This window comes from Engraulis encrasicolus, chromosome 17 (genome assembly GCF_034702125.1).
Source record: "Engraulis encrasicolus isolate BLACKSEA-1 chromosome 17, IST_EnEncr_1.0, whole genome shotgun sequence".
Taxonomy (NCBI): Eukaryota; Metazoa; Chordata; class Actinopteri; order Clupeiformes; family Engraulidae; genus Engraulis; species Engraulis encrasicolus.
In genome coordinates, this window is record NC_085873.1 from 48,427,140 (window position 1) to 48,443,301 (window position 16,162).

General features: G+C 46.9%; 1 protein-coding gene across 1 annotated transcript in view; it reads left to right on the top strand.

The window, feature by feature from the left end:
- The window catches only part of sun1a (Sad1 and UNC84 domain containing 1a), a 34,620-nt gene extending 18,663 nt beyond the window's left edge, over positions 1 to 15,957 (top strand). The window contains exons 9-22 of the mRNA XM_063221003.1: positions 2,205 to 2,277; positions 2,854 to 2,912; positions 4,592 to 4,758; positions 5,218 to 5,401; positions 6,258 to 6,403; positions 7,698 to 7,790; positions 8,671 to 8,711; positions 9,025 to 9,169; positions 11,717 to 11,998; positions 12,455 to 12,539; positions 12,694 to 12,809; positions 13,802 to 13,969; positions 14,383 to 14,475; positions 15,772 to 15,957. Coding sequence (XP_063077073.1) covers positions 2,205 to 2,277; positions 2,854 to 2,912; positions 4,592 to 4,758; positions 5,218 to 5,401; positions 6,258 to 6,403; positions 7,698 to 7,790; positions 8,671 to 8,711; positions 9,025 to 9,169; positions 11,717 to 11,998; positions 12,455 to 12,539; positions 12,694 to 12,809; positions 13,802 to 13,969; positions 14,383 to 14,475; positions 15,772 to 15,888 — 1,769 coding nt within the window. The 3' untranslated portion in view covers positions 15,889 to 15,957. The remainder of the gene's footprint in view (positions 1 to 2,204; positions 2,278 to 2,853; positions 2,913 to 4,591; positions 4,759 to 5,217; positions 5,402 to 6,257; positions 6,404 to 7,697; positions 7,791 to 8,670; positions 8,712 to 9,024; positions 9,170 to 11,716; positions 11,999 to 12,454; positions 12,540 to 12,693; positions 12,810 to 13,801; positions 13,970 to 14,382; positions 14,476 to 15,771) is intronic.
- The last annotated feature ends 205 nt before the right edge of the window (positions 15,958 to 16,162 follow it).

Below are 16,162 nucleotides of genomic sequence, written 5' to 3' on the forward strand. Positions count from 1 at the left end.
CTTGCCTCCTCCACTTGCCTCCTCCACTTGCTTCTCTCCTCGTACCAGGAAGTAATCTGTCATGATGACATCACTGACAACAGCATTATATTTCGATATCTTGCAAAAGCTCAATTGTAGAGTCTTTTTCTCATTTGCAGTTGGGATGGTGAATGAAAGACAGTCCCTCAAAAGTTGTTTTGGCTAGGCTGACATCTGGGAACCGTTATCGTTTTCTCCACGGAGGAGGGGCCAGGAGGCGGGACGAGGAGACAAGTGGAGGTGGCAAGGTTGCATATTGCAACTCAATCTAGGAATCTGGGCTTTGTGAAGCTGGGTGATTTGGTTGTTTTGTAGAAATGTTAGCCCATTTTTTCTGTCCTTGGCTCATTTTCCCTGCTCAGTGACTAACCTTATAGTGCTGCTTTTCCTCCGATCATGCATGCATAACAAATGCTCTTCACAAGTTGCTTTTAGAACTCACTGACTTATCCGCCGGGCGGAGTTTTAAGACCTAAACTGGGCGCTTCATACCAGTCGGTGGCTTCATCAAAGCCAGCAAGTTTTCGCACTGCCCTAGGAAGAGTCTTGAAGTTGGTTGGCTTGACTTTATTCCGTAGATCCGATAGTTGACATATCTTTGTAGGCATTCTGGGGATTTTTTTCCCATGTCCTTGGCTCATTTTCCCTCTTGTGTTCTACTGCTGCTTCTTCGTCCGATCATTACATTACATTACATTACATTACATTGCACTTGGCTGACGCTTTCATTTATTCAAAGCGACTTACAACTATTATTTTTCAGGGTATTGGTTACAGTCCCTGGAGCAATGTGGGGTTAGGTGCCTTGCTCAAGGGCACTTCAGCCATGGATGGAGGTATAGGGAGAGGTCAGGGGGGATCCGAACCTGCAACCCCTAGATTGAAAGACCAACTCTCTAACCGCTAGGCCACGATCATGCAGGCACAGTATAACGAATGCTCTTCACAAGTTGCTTTGCGACCTTACTGAGTGCGTTTACATGCAGTTCAGTATCCCGAATATGAGGCTTATCCCGGTTATGATCATATTCGGGATAAGGTGTTTATATGCGCACAGAACGTTATATCCCAGTCTACATTCTTGGCCGTTATAGAATTCTCTTCAAATGCGTGTAGCCTGGATACCAGCAACAGCGTTCCATGGGAAGCCCCTGTATTCGGGATAAGGTGTATACATGCGTCAGTATCCTGGCTTCTTTCGGAAAACTCCACCTAGCATATCCCGATTTCTCAGTATCCCGAATAAGGGCTTATTCGGGATACTGAAGTGTTTATATGCGCAAACGCAAATTCGGGATACTTAATATCCCGATCATATTCGGGATACTGAACTGCATGTATACGCACTCACTGACTCCACTGACACCCCTGCCCTCCTACTCCTGTGGACATGATCTGCCTACTCATGTGTGTGTGTGTGCCCTTGTGTGTATGTGTGTGTGTGCGCTTGTGTGTGTGTGTGTGTGCGCTTGTGTGTGTGTGTGTGTGTGTGTGTGTGCTTGTGTGTGTGTGTTTATGCGCTTGCGCGTGCGCACGCATGCATGTGTGTGCGCGCATGTGCGTGCGTGTGTGTGCATGCGCACAGGGAAGCTGACCGGGGGTGGGTACATAGGGGTCCGTTTTCCCGGGCCCAGGAGGAAAGGGGGCCCAGAATTAGATCCTCACTATGTTGTATGTATTGGGTGGAGGGTGGGGGGGGCTTTCCCTGCCAAACTAGGTCCTCACTACGTTGTATGCATTGGGTAGAGGGTGGGGGGGCTTTCCCTGCCAAAGCTAGGTCCTCTCTACGTTGTATGTATTGGGTAGAGGGTGGGGGGGCTTTCCCTGCCAAAGCTAGGTCCTCTCTACGTTGTATGTATTGGGTAGGGGGTGGGGGGGGGCTTTCCCTGCCAAACTAGGTCCTCACTACGTTGTATGTATTGGGTAGAGGGGCTTTCCCTACCCACCCACCAGAAGCTGTCAGCGACTGTGTGTGTGTGTGTGTGTGTGTGTGTGTGTGTGTGTGTGTGTGTGTGTGTGTCAGCTCTACTGTATATGCAAACACACACACAGCCACACATTTCTCTCTGGAGCTCAGAATAGTCCTGCTAATCCCCCATGCTGTCCTATTTGTAACCACAGTTTGTGTGTGTGTGTGTGTGTGTGTGTGTGTGTGTGTGTGTGTGTGTGTGTGTGTGTTGCAGCCAAGGGCTCGTGGTCCGCATGGAAGCAGCTGCTCGGCCTCATGTGGCTGGTCAGGGACTTCCTGGTTTTACGGTGAGATTTCATTTTCTCTGCTCTTCTGTGCTGTTGAGGTGTGTGTGTGTGTATGTGCATGCGTGCTTTAATTGTGTCATTAGCCAAATCTGACACGTGATGATGCAATAGAAGCTGTGTGTGTGTGAGAGAGAGAGGGTGTGACGGAGGTTTGCAAGCTTTTTTTACGCTTCCCTCTCCGTCTGTGTGTATTTTGAGCTATGATGTAAAGCTTCTTCCTGAACACACACAATATCTTGATTGTGTCATGAAGGTTCTACACTTGATCTGAGCTCAGGGGGGAAAGTGTGCGAGTGTGATAAGTGTGCTCATATCCCTGTGTGTTACTGTTGGTTAACTGTCCTTTGCTATGCATTATCCCCTGTGTGCGTGTGGGCGCCTCACTGTGTACTGTACTAACTTGCATTTTTGTTGGCTTTTTTAATTTGTGCATGTCCATTTCAGACTGTGTCTGTGTTGGCTGCTTTATTTGTGCATGTCCATTTCAGCAGATTGTGAAGTGTGGTGTCTTGTCCACATTGACTAACGGTCCCCCTCTCTCCCTCTTGTGTCTGTGCTTTTTGTTTGGATTGGCAGGTGCCTTCCCAACCTGTACAGACTCCTCCTCTTACTTCTACCCCTCCTCCTACTTGTGGGTGAGTCTGTCCAACACGTACACCGTCAACACTCTTCATACGTGTATACAGTACTAAGTACGTATGGGCAGCCATGGGTAATCAGTTACTGCGTCAGACTTGTATCTCAAAGGTTTAATTCGACTGAATGCCAGTTCATCTCCCGACCCGCCAGGTTGGTGGGGGGAGTAATCAACCAGTGCTCTCCCGTAGGGGTGTGAATAATAATCTAAATGTATCGATATATCGCTATATAATCTGACGATTGAATCGCATCGTATCGTGTGGCATTCTTAAGTATCAAAAATAATCTAATCGCTGTCCCCTGCCCATTTCCTTAGTTCCATAACATAATAAAAGTGGAAAAGTAATTGGAAAAAAGTTGACCATCGTGGGCCATTCTTAAGTATTGTAAATAATTGAATCGCATCACATTGAATAATAAGATATTGATATTGAATTGTATCGTCATGGAGGCTGTGATTTACACCCCTACTCCCCCCAACCTCCTCCATGACTGAGGTACCCTCAGCATTAGGGCTGTAACGATACACACAACTCACGATTCGGTTCGTATCACGACTTTTGACCTACGGTTTGATACAGTAGCCTGTAGGAGGTTCCCAGGTAGACTTTCATATTTACATGCTGGGAATATTCCGATTTCAAATTGAACACCGGCAGTTTCGGTTGGCATACGAATCATGTAAACTCTATTCATTCCAAATATGTCCGTGTTTCAGGATTATTTCCATACCACAGTGCTCCCACACGTATGTAAACGAAATATTCGGGAAGTGGTTTTGAAACTGATTACTGACAATATTCCATTTGAACCCAGAAGGCTCTAAGCTCACTGTAATTGCACTCACTCACTCACTCACTCACTCACTCACACAAATCTCCCCTCAAATACCCTGCACAGAATTTTAAGTTCCTTATCCGTTGAGCCGAACTCTGTGCATACTTGAATGGTCCTGTTGTTAAGGTTACAGGTCATACGTTAGTGAAGTCTCCACTGATGCTTTGCAATCTCTCGCCTCCAATGACTTGCCATGTTGTTTGTTTTTCATAATAATCTCCACCAATGTCTGTTCCTCTCTCTCTCTCTCTCTCTCTCTCTCTCTCTCTCTCTCTCTCTCTCTCTCTCTCTCTCTCTCTCTCTCTCTCTCTCCTCTTCTCGATCGCTCTTTCTTTTTCTGCCCCCCCTTCCCCCAGGCCCCCCCCCCCCCCCCCCCCCCCCACCCCCCCCCCCTCTCCCCCCCCCCCCCCCCCCCCCCCCCCCCCCCCCCCCCCCCCCCCCCCCCCCCCCCCCCCCCCCCCCCCCCCCTCCCCCCCCCCCCCCCCCCCCCTTTTTCTTCACCCCCCCCCCCCCCCCCCCCCCCCCCCCTCCCCCCCCCCCCCCCCCCCCCCCCCCCCCCCCCCCCCCCCCCCCCCCCCCCCCCCGCCCCTCCCCCCCCCCCCCCGCCCCCCCCCCCCCCCCTCCCCCCCCCCCCCCCCCCCCCCCCCCCCCCCCCCCCCCCCCTTCTTCCCTTCTTTCCCCCCCCCGCCCTTTTTCTACCCCCCCCCCCCCCCCCCCCCCCCCCCCCCCCCCCCCCCCCCCCCCCCCCCCCCCCCCCCCCCCCCCCCCCCCCCCCCCCCCCCCCCCCGCCCCTCTCTCCACCCCCCGCCCCCCCCCCCCCCTCCCCTTTTCTCTCTAGTCTTCTGCTATTGTAGCCCGGCCTCCCTATGGGCCGTACTGCCAGTGGTCAACATGACCAATTGGAGGGCGAGTTCACTCCTTCATCCCGCCCACTGGGATACGCCATTGGAAGAGGCCAGCGCCAGTCATCATTATGCCCCACCTCCCCCATCACCTGCACACCAGGTAGGCTGTTGGTGCCCAAGTCCAGAAAGTCATCACATTTTATATTTCATATTTTATGAGCTTTCACTTTATCCTGTCAAATCAGAATAATTCAAATGTCCACCCTGATGAAGGGCATGAGGATGTTTTACATATTGTTTGAAATGTCTCACCGTAACTTTTGGAACCTCCTCTTGCACACTCTCTCGCTCTTGCTCTCGCTCTCTCGTCTCGCGCTCTCTCGCTCGCTCTCTCCATTGCTCTCTCTCTCCCCACACGACCGCTCTCTCTCCACCTCTCTCTCCCCCTCTCTCTCCCTCCCTCTCTCTCTCGCTTGCGGTCTTGCCCCTTCTTTCTTGCTTTCTCTTTCTTGCTCTCTCTCTCTCTCTCTCTCTCTCTCTCTCTCGCTCTCTCTCTCGCTCTCTCTCTCTCTCTCTCTCTCTCTCTCTCTCTCTCTCTCTCTCTCTCTCTCTCTCTCAGCCCTCCACTTCTCCTCCTCCTCCACCTGTGGTAGATCCAGAGCGTGTGGTGCGTATGGACCGTGTGGAGCGCTCCCTGGCCCAGCTGTGGGAGCGAGTGGCGCGGGGGGAGCAGAGGCAGCAGCAGCAGAACGCCGAGCTGCTGGCACTCTACCGCCCCCTACAGGAGCGGGTGGAGACCATGGGTAAAGCATACACCATTTATTTGGTTGATTCATGTTTTATATTTGTTTTAGTGTATGTACATGAAATTGTATATACTTAACATGCCTAACCCTAAGGTTACAGTGTAGGTACATAGTTGCATGCTCTGAAATAAACTGTAGCCAATGTGTTAAGTCCCTGATTTGTCACAGTCTTAAATGATTTTCATTGGTTTTGTTTTATTTTCTGTTTTCTGTTGTCTCATTTCAGTCAGATCATTGTGAATCTATTTTTTTTTTAATGTTTTAGACCTATACCATCTCTTGGCCATACTTTGTAAAATACATGGTTAATCTCAATGGGTCTTATCCTAGTTAAATGAATTCATTAATTTAAAATAATAATAATAATAATGTAATGGTGACCTTTTAAAATAAAGAGTAGACATTTCCACTGCACTAAAGTCAAATTTCGTTACTTATGAAAGATAGCTGCATCGATCGATACATCAATAGAGATATTGATACTCACATTTCTGTTCAGCTGTACAACAGGGCTATTCAAATGGCGGCCCTGGGGCCAGATGCGGCCCTTGGATGGCAAGGCCCCCACAAGCCCCTTGAAATACAGAATTGTTTTTCGGAATTTAGAGATAAAAGTATGGGTTCCGTATTGAGCTGAAACGGGACACGGGACGTTAAAATGCAGGAAATTACATCTAAGAAATGCAAAACCTTCTGGTGAAGGACCACTAGACCACCCACCTTCTTGAAGTCTGCCGCATGTTTTTCATTGACAGTCAGCAACAATAATAAATACGTATAGTTCGGCCCTTTTACTCGGAGGAATTTGAAAAACTGGCCCTCGTTAACATTTCATTGAATACCCCTGCTGTAGAGCGTGCGGATGGGGGAGCCATTGGGGGAGAGGCAGAGATGTCTCAGCTGAGCTCAGAGCTGAAGCAGTGGACTGAGGCCCTGGTGGAGCAGAGACTACAGCCCCTACACGAGGAGATGGAGAGGAGCACACACAACAACACACAGGTGAGGACACACACACACACACACACACACACACACACACACACACACACACACACACACACACACACACACACACACACACACACACACACACATACACACACTGAAGCAGTGGGCTGAGGCTATGATGAAGTCCACACTGCAGCTATTGTACTTTTGTGCATGTCAAACTAGAAATGAAGGGTCTATTTGCAAAACGGTGTAAACGACAATTTTTTACTTTTGCATTTTATTATTGGAAACGATTGTTCAGACGTCATTTCACCTATGTGCAAATTATTGGCATTAAAATATTTTGAGAACATACTTTTTAATCTAATCATTTTAATCTAAAATGAATTAAGTTGCAAAACGGTGTATCTGACGGAACACTTTATTTGCAAAACGACGTTGTATTCTATTTGAATCTCGGACGACATGAGAAGTGTGGGGAAGCTGCGCTAACTGTCCTAACCTACCATCGGTCAGCTGACGACAATAAACAAAGAGGATCTGATCGGAGAAATAACTGAAATTGTGCTCACAGCTCACGACAAAAAAATATTCAAATTCAATGGCAACACTTCCGTCTTTTATGAGCTCCATAAGCAAGCACCACTACGCACAAGGCAGCGGAGTTCAACAGCTAGACCTGCCAACGTAGCACCAACATCGGAGGCTTTTGGGGTGGAGCTGCGGAGAAACCAGTGGCTGTTGTTTAACAGAGAGAGGGAGAGAGAGAGTGCGTCGCTTATAGCACTTTGCAAAGAAAATAAGTATGTTCGGTAATTGTGTACAAAACTACCTCATAATTTTACTATTTCATGTATCTGATTGATTATTGTTAATCAGGTATTGTACCTAGGGTTCCATTCGTTCATGAAAAAATATTTTGCTAACTGGTTGAAGCTGTTTGGCAGGATGACGACAGATATGCTGCATGTGGGTATTTTTGCCACTTTTATGACGCCAAGTTGGTAATAATACGTAATAAATTTTCAAAGCATGTGTCATTTGCCTTCAATTAGCTCAAGAAATACTCTGATGAAAAAAATGTGTATGAACATGATAGTTAATGCCCAGTACAAACATTTTCCGAAATGGATATACACCGTTTTGCAAATAAAGCCTTCAAATTATGTTTCAGTTTTTCTTCAGACATGTAAAGTTTTATTTTATCAAATGGGAATACATTATAAATGGCAGGAATTGAATTAACCATACTTGTAAAGCTTTATCACCACAGGTTATAAACTGTGTGTGTGGGCGTGTGTGCGTGTGCGTGTGTGTGTGTGCGTGTGTGTGTGTGTTGTAGCATCATCAGCGGTTGGTCTCCCAGCAGCAGGGCTATCAGACCCGCATGGTCCAGCTAGAGGCCTTACTGGAAGCCTTGGCACACAAGACAGAGGTACACACACACACACACACACACACACACACACACACCCCGCATGGTCCAGCTAGAGGCCTTACTGGAAGCCTTGGCACACAAGACAGAGGTACACACACACACACACACACACACACACACACACACCCCGCATGGCCCAGCTAGAGACCTTACTGGAAGCCCTGGCACACAAGACAGAGGTACACACACACACACACACACACACACACACACACACACACACACACATGCAGACAGACAGACAGAGGTAGACACACACACACACACACACACACACACCACATGGCCCAACTAGAGGCCTTACTGGAAGCCTTGGCACACAAGACAGAGGTACACACACACACACACACACACGCCACATATTTAGTACAGGACGGGTGCACATCTCTGTTCTTTAGCCTTGGCACAGAAGACAGGTACACACACCACACAGCAGGTGCACTTCACTGTGCTATAGTATAGTGTACAGGTGCATTTGGAAATAGACATGATATTTTCAGTGCTTTATTATTATGTTTCACACACACACACACACACCTTTAGTACTTTAGCGTGTAAAGGTGCACTTCACTGTGCTGTAGTGTACAGGTGCATTTGGAAATAAAGCACTGAAAAGATGTGTTTGCGTGTCTATTATTATGTTTCACACACACACGCACACACACACACACACACACACACACACACACACACACACACACACACACACACACACACGTTTAGTACTTTAGCGTGTACAGGTGCACTTCTCTGTGCTGTAGTATACAGGTGCATTTGGAAACAGACGTGCAAACACATCTTCTCAGTGCTTTATTATTATGTTTCATACATGTTGTTGTTGTTGTTGTATCTCACATACTACTTTTGACATTTTCAGGATGTTCAGAAGGCACAAGAGTCCATGCCAGCTCCTATCATGTGAGTCGTCTTTACACACACACACACACACACACACACACACACACACACACACACAGCAGTCAGCATTCTTGGTCATATATGCCATCTCTCTCTCTCTCTCTCGCTCTCTCTCTCTCTCTCGCTGTCTCTCTCTCGCTCTCTCTCTCGCTGTCTCTCTCTCTCTCTCTCTCTCTGTCTCTCTCGCTGTGTCTCTCTCTCAACACACCCTGTTGGTCTCGTGTGTGTGTGTCTCCCTAGTGATGCTGTGGACAAGGAGACACACACACACCCTGTTGGTCTCATGCGTGTGTGTGTCTGTCTGTCTGTCTAGTGATGCTGTGGACAAGGCCTCCCATGAGGCTTTGCTGCAGGAGGTGCAGAGGCTGGAGGCCGCGCTGGCCAACATCAGAGAAGACCTGCAAGGCATCATGGGATGCCAGGGACGCTGCCAACACCTGGACAACATCCCCAACATGGTGAGTGTGTGTGTGGGTGGGGGGGTGCATGGACAACATGGTGTGTGTGTACGTGTGCGTGTGTCTGGACAACATCCCCAACATGGGTGAGTGTGCGTGCGTGTGTGTGTGTGAGCTTCTCATTATGTTGTGCTTGGTGTTGGTCTCAAGCTTTGCTGTCGCACCACTTTCATGGAGAAAACGAGAAATCTCTATTAGGGGTGGGTATTGGCAAAGGGTTCACGATTCGATGCGCATCACGATACACATGCCACGATGCGATTCTATCACGATGCATTGCGATTCATGTACTACTGTGATGCATTGCGATATTTACTTCAGTAAATGTGTAAAATACAGCTTATTTGTCAGTTGCTGTGTCGCTTTCTTAAGTCAGTTCATTCTATTTAAGCATTCTATCATCTGGGAGAGAGCTTACATCACAACAGAAATATTACCTATTCTCTACTGAACAAAATAACCCGTGGCAAATCGAATTTTATTGTTATCAAATAATCAATTGTCATGACTCCATGCAGTATATTGAGAAAATAAGTATCACGATACCTTGTCATGAATCGATGCATTGTATCGTGAGAGTAAGTATCGCGATGCATCGATGCAACGATTATTTTGCACACCCCTAATCTCTATATACTTAAAGAATCTCTGACTGCACCGGTGTGGCGAGAGCCAGGCTATACTGACTAGGGATTGGGTAAACAGACATCTGCCTTATCTGTTTGTTCTGCTTTGTATTATACGCCGTTTGCATTGTTATCATGCAAGTCTGTAAGCTGCTGTTTGCACAGACATCACGTGTGTTTGGACGTTGTGTTTGCACATGCAGATTCACATCTCTTGTCCTGTTTAGTACCACATCATACAGACCTTCAGGTGTAGAGCACTTGCGCTTTTACGAGATATTGAAATACATTGCTGTTGTCACATGGCCACAAATAGGCAAGGGAGAACGAGAGTAAAGCTACGTACACACACATCGCTGCTATTTACTAGCTTCTCGCTTGCTCGCCTACTCACCACTCTCTCATGGAACGTTCGCTGAAATTTCCTGTGGCTTTAACTGCCAATGAACAGGCGAGAAGTACAGAACTCTGCATTCCAATTGGTTTCTCGCTTACTCGCCTCGCTCGAAGTTAAAATATTTTCATCCACCCACATCGCTTTGCTTGTATTGTACTCGCCTGCTCGTCTCGCTAGTAGCGACGTGTGTGAACCTAGCTTAAAGGGACACTAGTGAATGGGCAGCATGAATTCTGGAAATAAACAACTAAAAATCTCACACAATGTTACCTTTTTCATGAATACTTACCACCAGCATCACATTTTAAGTATTCATTATGACTGGAAAAATTGCACTTTTCATACATGAAAAGGGGGATCTTCTCCATGGTCCGCCATTTGAATTTCCAAAAATAGCCATTTTTAGCTGCAAAAATGACTGTACTTGGACCATACTAGAACATGTGTTTATTACTTAGTAAACCTTCATGTAAAGATCAAATTTGGCAATAGGCAGCCCAGTTTCAATGAGCAGCATAGTTGCAGTACCTTTTTTGACCATTTCCTGCACAGTGTCCCTTTAAGGATATTAGAAAGATCCCTTTGTATCTGTGTCCACCTGTAATGCCTGTGGTCGTCTTCAGGGGGTGCTAAACGCGCATCAGAGATTTATATACGGCTCTGAACGTCACGTCAGTGTAGTGTTGGCCAGAGGGTCTGCTCTTTTTTAGCAGTACAAGTAATAGACCAACTGTAGGCTACTATTGTAGACAAACCCACCAGGCAAACATTCGTTTCTGCTGATTGGCTTCATCCAGTTTAGTAGATCTAATGAATGAAATAAGACTTTATTAAAGAATAGTACATTTTCAAAAGTGCAGCTATTTATTTCAGTAATTTTAGATAAGCAGTTAGCCACTTGACTCTGTGTGTTTGCGCGCTGGCTAAGGGGAGTTTTGAGTCACTTTGCTTCACGTCGTGCTACAACCTCCTTAACCGTTCAACTATAAATCCACCACATACACACAAAAAACCTTGTATTGCTCATTTCTTAAATTTGTCAGTAGATGTGTGCACAGCTGAAGGCAGAGCTCCAGGCTCTCCACTGCGGCTCCTGGGGTCTCCACTCGCTATTACCCGTATCTAAAGAAATAAGTCCGTTCAAAAATCGTCAGTTAAGTGTGAAGTTGAGGTTCCTACAGAGAATCGTATATGAGAGTGAGATAAAGCAGGCGGGTTCTTTTCCGCTATCCACTTTACGTCGGGTGAACGCCCCATTAGGAGACCTTCGATTAGGAGTCCTTCGGAGTCTTGAGGTCGAGAGTAAATGGAGTCCCCTTAGCGCTGTAAATGGCGGTGGCGCACGTCTTGTCCCTCCTTCTTCTTCTCTTTTTGTGGTGTTTGCACAACGGCCCCTTAGGAGACCACATTTTGAGCACACACTTTTGCATTGAGTGGGCGTGTTTCGATTCCTCTTTATTATATATCCTACCTCTTTGGTTCCTAGGTGTTCTATCAGTGTAACGGCCGCCATCTTGTCTGCAGGTGTCTGCACAGGTGAAGGCGGAGCTCCACGCCCTCTTCTACGGCTCCGATGGCGATGTGGAGGTCGGTGCAGTGCCCGACTCGCTCCTCCCCTGGCTGTCCGCCCGCTTCGTCACCGGCTCGGACCTGCGCGCGTCGCTGGCGGAGCTGGAACAGGGCATCCTGGGTAACGTGTCTCGACTGGTGGCCCAGAGCGAGAGGAGGCAGCAGCAGGCCATCAACGCCCGCAGCCTGAGGGCCAGCGTGGGGCACGCCACCAGCGGCACCGGCCTCTCCGAAGAGGTACGGAGGACATGCAACTTGATTTCTCTTTCTTTCTCTCGCTCGCTCGCTCTCTCTCTCTCTCTCTCGCTCTCTCTCTCTCTCTCTCTCTCTCTCTCTCTCTCTCTCTCTCTCTCTGTTTCTTTCTTTCTTTTTTTCTCTCTCTCTCTGGAAAGATTTCTCTATTTTGATTGCTTCATGTCTTTGATTTTATTTTTTTAATGAAAATGATTCTCTATTGGTTTAAAATTAAGTCATGCCAGTGAATGAAAAATGCGTAGAATGAGTCTTTAATTCTGTCCTGCTCTCTCTCTCTCTCTCTCTCTCTCTCTCTCTCTCTCTCTCTCTCTCTCTCTCTCTCTCTCTCTCTCTCTCTCTCTCTCTCTCTCGATGAAGTCAATAGTGCTGAATCGAAAAACATGGAATGATTGTGTGTGTGTGTGTGTTCATTTCTCTGCTCTTTCTGCATCTTCTCAGCATGTGGAGTTGATTGTGAAGAATGCTCTGAAGCTCTACTCTCAGGACCGCACGGGCATGGTGGACTATGCCCTGGAATCTGGAGGTACATCTTGGATCACTGATGATGATGATCATTGATGATGATGGCTGATTGGCTATTTGATTAATCTTTCACAAATCCAGTGCCGTTACATGCGACATGTCTGTCTGTGTGTGTCTGTCTCTGCGTGTCTGTGTGTGTGTGTGTGCGTGTGTAGGTGGCAGCATCCTCAGCACGCGCTGCTCTGAGACGTTTGAGACCCAGACGGCCCTGATGAGCCTGTTTGGCATCCCCCTGTGGTACTTCACCCAATCACCACGCGTCGTCATCCAGGTAGGAACCTCCCCCTCTGGTACTTCACCCAATCACCACGCGTCGTCATCCAGGTAGGATTTTGTATTCAAAATCTCACTTCAGGAGAAGTGGGTGGACTGCGTACCCCCGCGTACCGCGCCCACTACACCCCTGCATCCAGGTAGGAACATCCCCCAGTTCCCACGCCTCGTCATTAGGGTGACCATGTCCGTGACAGCAAAAAGGAGGTCACATTTTAGGACGGGGGGTTTGGGCGTTCTCCTTCAAGAAAATTTGTTTTTTAGATGCAATTTCATGCATTTTAATGCTTTTCGTGTCCGGCTTAATGCTGTGCCTTACGCCGGACAAGGCACTGAAAAGGAGGACTGTCCTCCCTAAAGGAGGACGTCTGGCCACCCTAGTCGTCATCCAGGTAGGAACCTCCCCCTTCTGGTATCACCCAATCACCACGCGTCGTCATCCAGGTAGGAACCTCCCCCTCTGGTACTTCACCCAATCACCACAGGTACTGGCTTGGAAATCATATTTAAATTTGAGGGATTGAGGATTATCATGCACACACTACACTGGACTTGTCAATACCTGAGTTGTTTTTTTTTTTCCCCGTCAGCCTTTTCTGAGATCTTGGTCATTGTAATGGGGACAGGCATTTCTTTACATTACAAAAAAAAAAGCATCATGATTTATTTCTAAAAACATCCAAAAAGTTACATATCTTTTTTAATACTTTTCTGCTTTGCCATTAAGTCAACACACTCACTTTACAATCACAATATATTCATTCATTTATTCACTAATATTTAGAGAACATCATAGGCCATATACGTGTATATTAGGCTCTAATAAACTTTACGAAGGCCTATTTATTTGTATTTTCATAACCATTTTGCTCGAGGGGGGCGCAGACAGACACCCTTCTCCTGAAAGGGGGAATGGCAGGAAAAGTTTGAGAAACACTGCTTTTAAGGATCAGGTGTTGAACTTGTCTGTCTTCCTCCCTCTCTGTGTAGCCTGATGTCCAGCCGGGAAAGTGCTGGGCGTTTAAGGGTTCCCATGGTTACCTGGTGATGCGGCTGTCCACCCGTGTGCTGCCCACCGCCTTCTCCCTGGAACACATCCCCAAGACGCTCTCGCCCTCAGGACACATCAACAGCGCTCCCAAAGACTACGCCGTCTATGTAAGGACACACACACACACACACACATACACACAGGTCTTCATATCACCAAGACGCTCTGCTCACTGGCCACAGGTGTACAATACCAAAAACCGATGTCAAAACGCCATTCAATAAATTGTGTGTGTGTGTCTCTGTGTGTGTGTCTCTGTGTGTGTGTAGGGTCTGCAGCATGAGCGTGAGGAGCAGGGGAAGCTGTTCAATAAATCGTGTGTCTTTGTGTGTGTGCCTGTGTGTGTGTGTGTCTTTGCGTGCGCGTGTGTGTGTGTGTATGTGTGCGCGTGCGCGTGTGTATGTGCCTGTGTGTGTGTGTGTGTGTGTGTGTGTGTGTGTGTGTGTGTGTGTGTGTGTGTGTGTGTGTGTGTGTGTGTGTGTGTGTGTGTGTGTGTGTGTGTGTGTGTGTGTGTGTGTAGGGTCTGGAGCATGAGCGTGAGGAGCAGGGGAAGCTGTTGGGCCGCTACACATACCAGGAGGACGGAGACGCCCTGCAGACCAACACAGTCATGGTCAGAACACAAACACACACACACACACACACACACACTCACACTCACACTCACACACTCACACTCACACTCACACTCACACTCACACACTCACACACACTCTCTCTCTCTCTCTCTCTCTCTCTCTCTCTCTCTCTCTCTTTCTTTCTTTCTTTCTTTCTTTTTTTTTTCTTTCTTTCTTTCTTTCTTTCTTTCTTTCTTTCTTTCTTTCTTTCTTTCTTTCTTTCTTTCTTTCTTTCTTTCTTTCTTTCTTTCTTTCTTTTCTTCTTTCTTTCTTTCTTTCTTTCTTTCTTTCTTTCTTTCTTTCTTTCTTTCTTTCTTTCTTTCTTTCTCTCTCTCTCTCTCTCTCTCTCTCTCTCTCTCTCTCTCTCTCTCTCTCTCTCTCTCTCTCTCTCTCTCTCTCTCTCTCTCTCTCTCTCTCTCTCTCTCTCTCTCTCTCTCTCTCTCTGTGAGAGTGAATGTGTCAGAGAACGCATCTAAATCCATGTATGTTTTAACTCGTGTGTGTGTTTGTGTGTGTGTGTGTGATTTTTGTCAATGTCTTACATCTGTGTTTAGTTGAACTGCACATTGGAGACACTGGTCAAACGCAATTTCAAACTTGTGTGCTAACCCTGTTACATAAATTAATTCAAGTCAAGTGTACTTTATTGTCAAAAATGTATCATTCAGTCTTGAACAGTTATGAAAGTTTTTGTTGCACACTCAGAGCTTAAAGGGACACTGTGCAGGAAATGTTCAAAAAAGGTACTGCTACAATGCTGGTTATTGAAATTGGTTTCCCTATTGCCAAATTTGATCTCTACATGAAAGTTTACTAAGTAATAAACAAATATTTTTCTCGTATGGTCCAAGTACAGTCATTTTAGCAGATAAAATGGCTATTTTTGGAAATTCAAAATTGCGGACCATGGAGAAGATGGTGAAATGTATGAAAAGTGCGATTTTCCCAGTCATAATGAATACTTAGAATTTGATGGTGGTGGTAAGTATTCATGAAAAAGGTAACATTAGTGAATGGGCAGCATGAATTCTGAAAATAAACAACTAAAAATCTCACACACTGTCCCTTTTAAAGCAATGTTTTTTTTTAATAATTGCAATATTTCGGCTTACGTGTTCATCAAAGTCATTCTGAACACGACCACACACACACACACACACACACACCCCACCCCCTAAACACCAGTCTTGAACACTGCAAACAGGAATGATAAAGAAGTAGTGTAAGTGAAGCTAAATAAATATTTTCACTAAAATACTAATATTTTTACCTTCTCTTCTCGTCCTCTCCAGGAGGAGAACGATCAGCTGTTCCAGATCATTGAGCTGCGCGTGCTGAGCAACTGGGGAAACCCGGAGTACACCTGTCTATACCGCTTTAGAGTACACGGACAACCCAGCACACAGTGAACACACACACACACACACACACACACACACACACACACACACACACACACACACACACACACACACACACACACACTCACACTCACACACACACACACACACACCTGCCTATACACTTCAGAGAAGATATACAGATAGACACACAATAATTCTGAAACCTGACTTATACATACACACACACACACACACACACACACACACACACACACACACACACACACACACACACAGGTGCGAGCGCGCAAACACACGCACTCTCTCTTTGTCTCTCTCT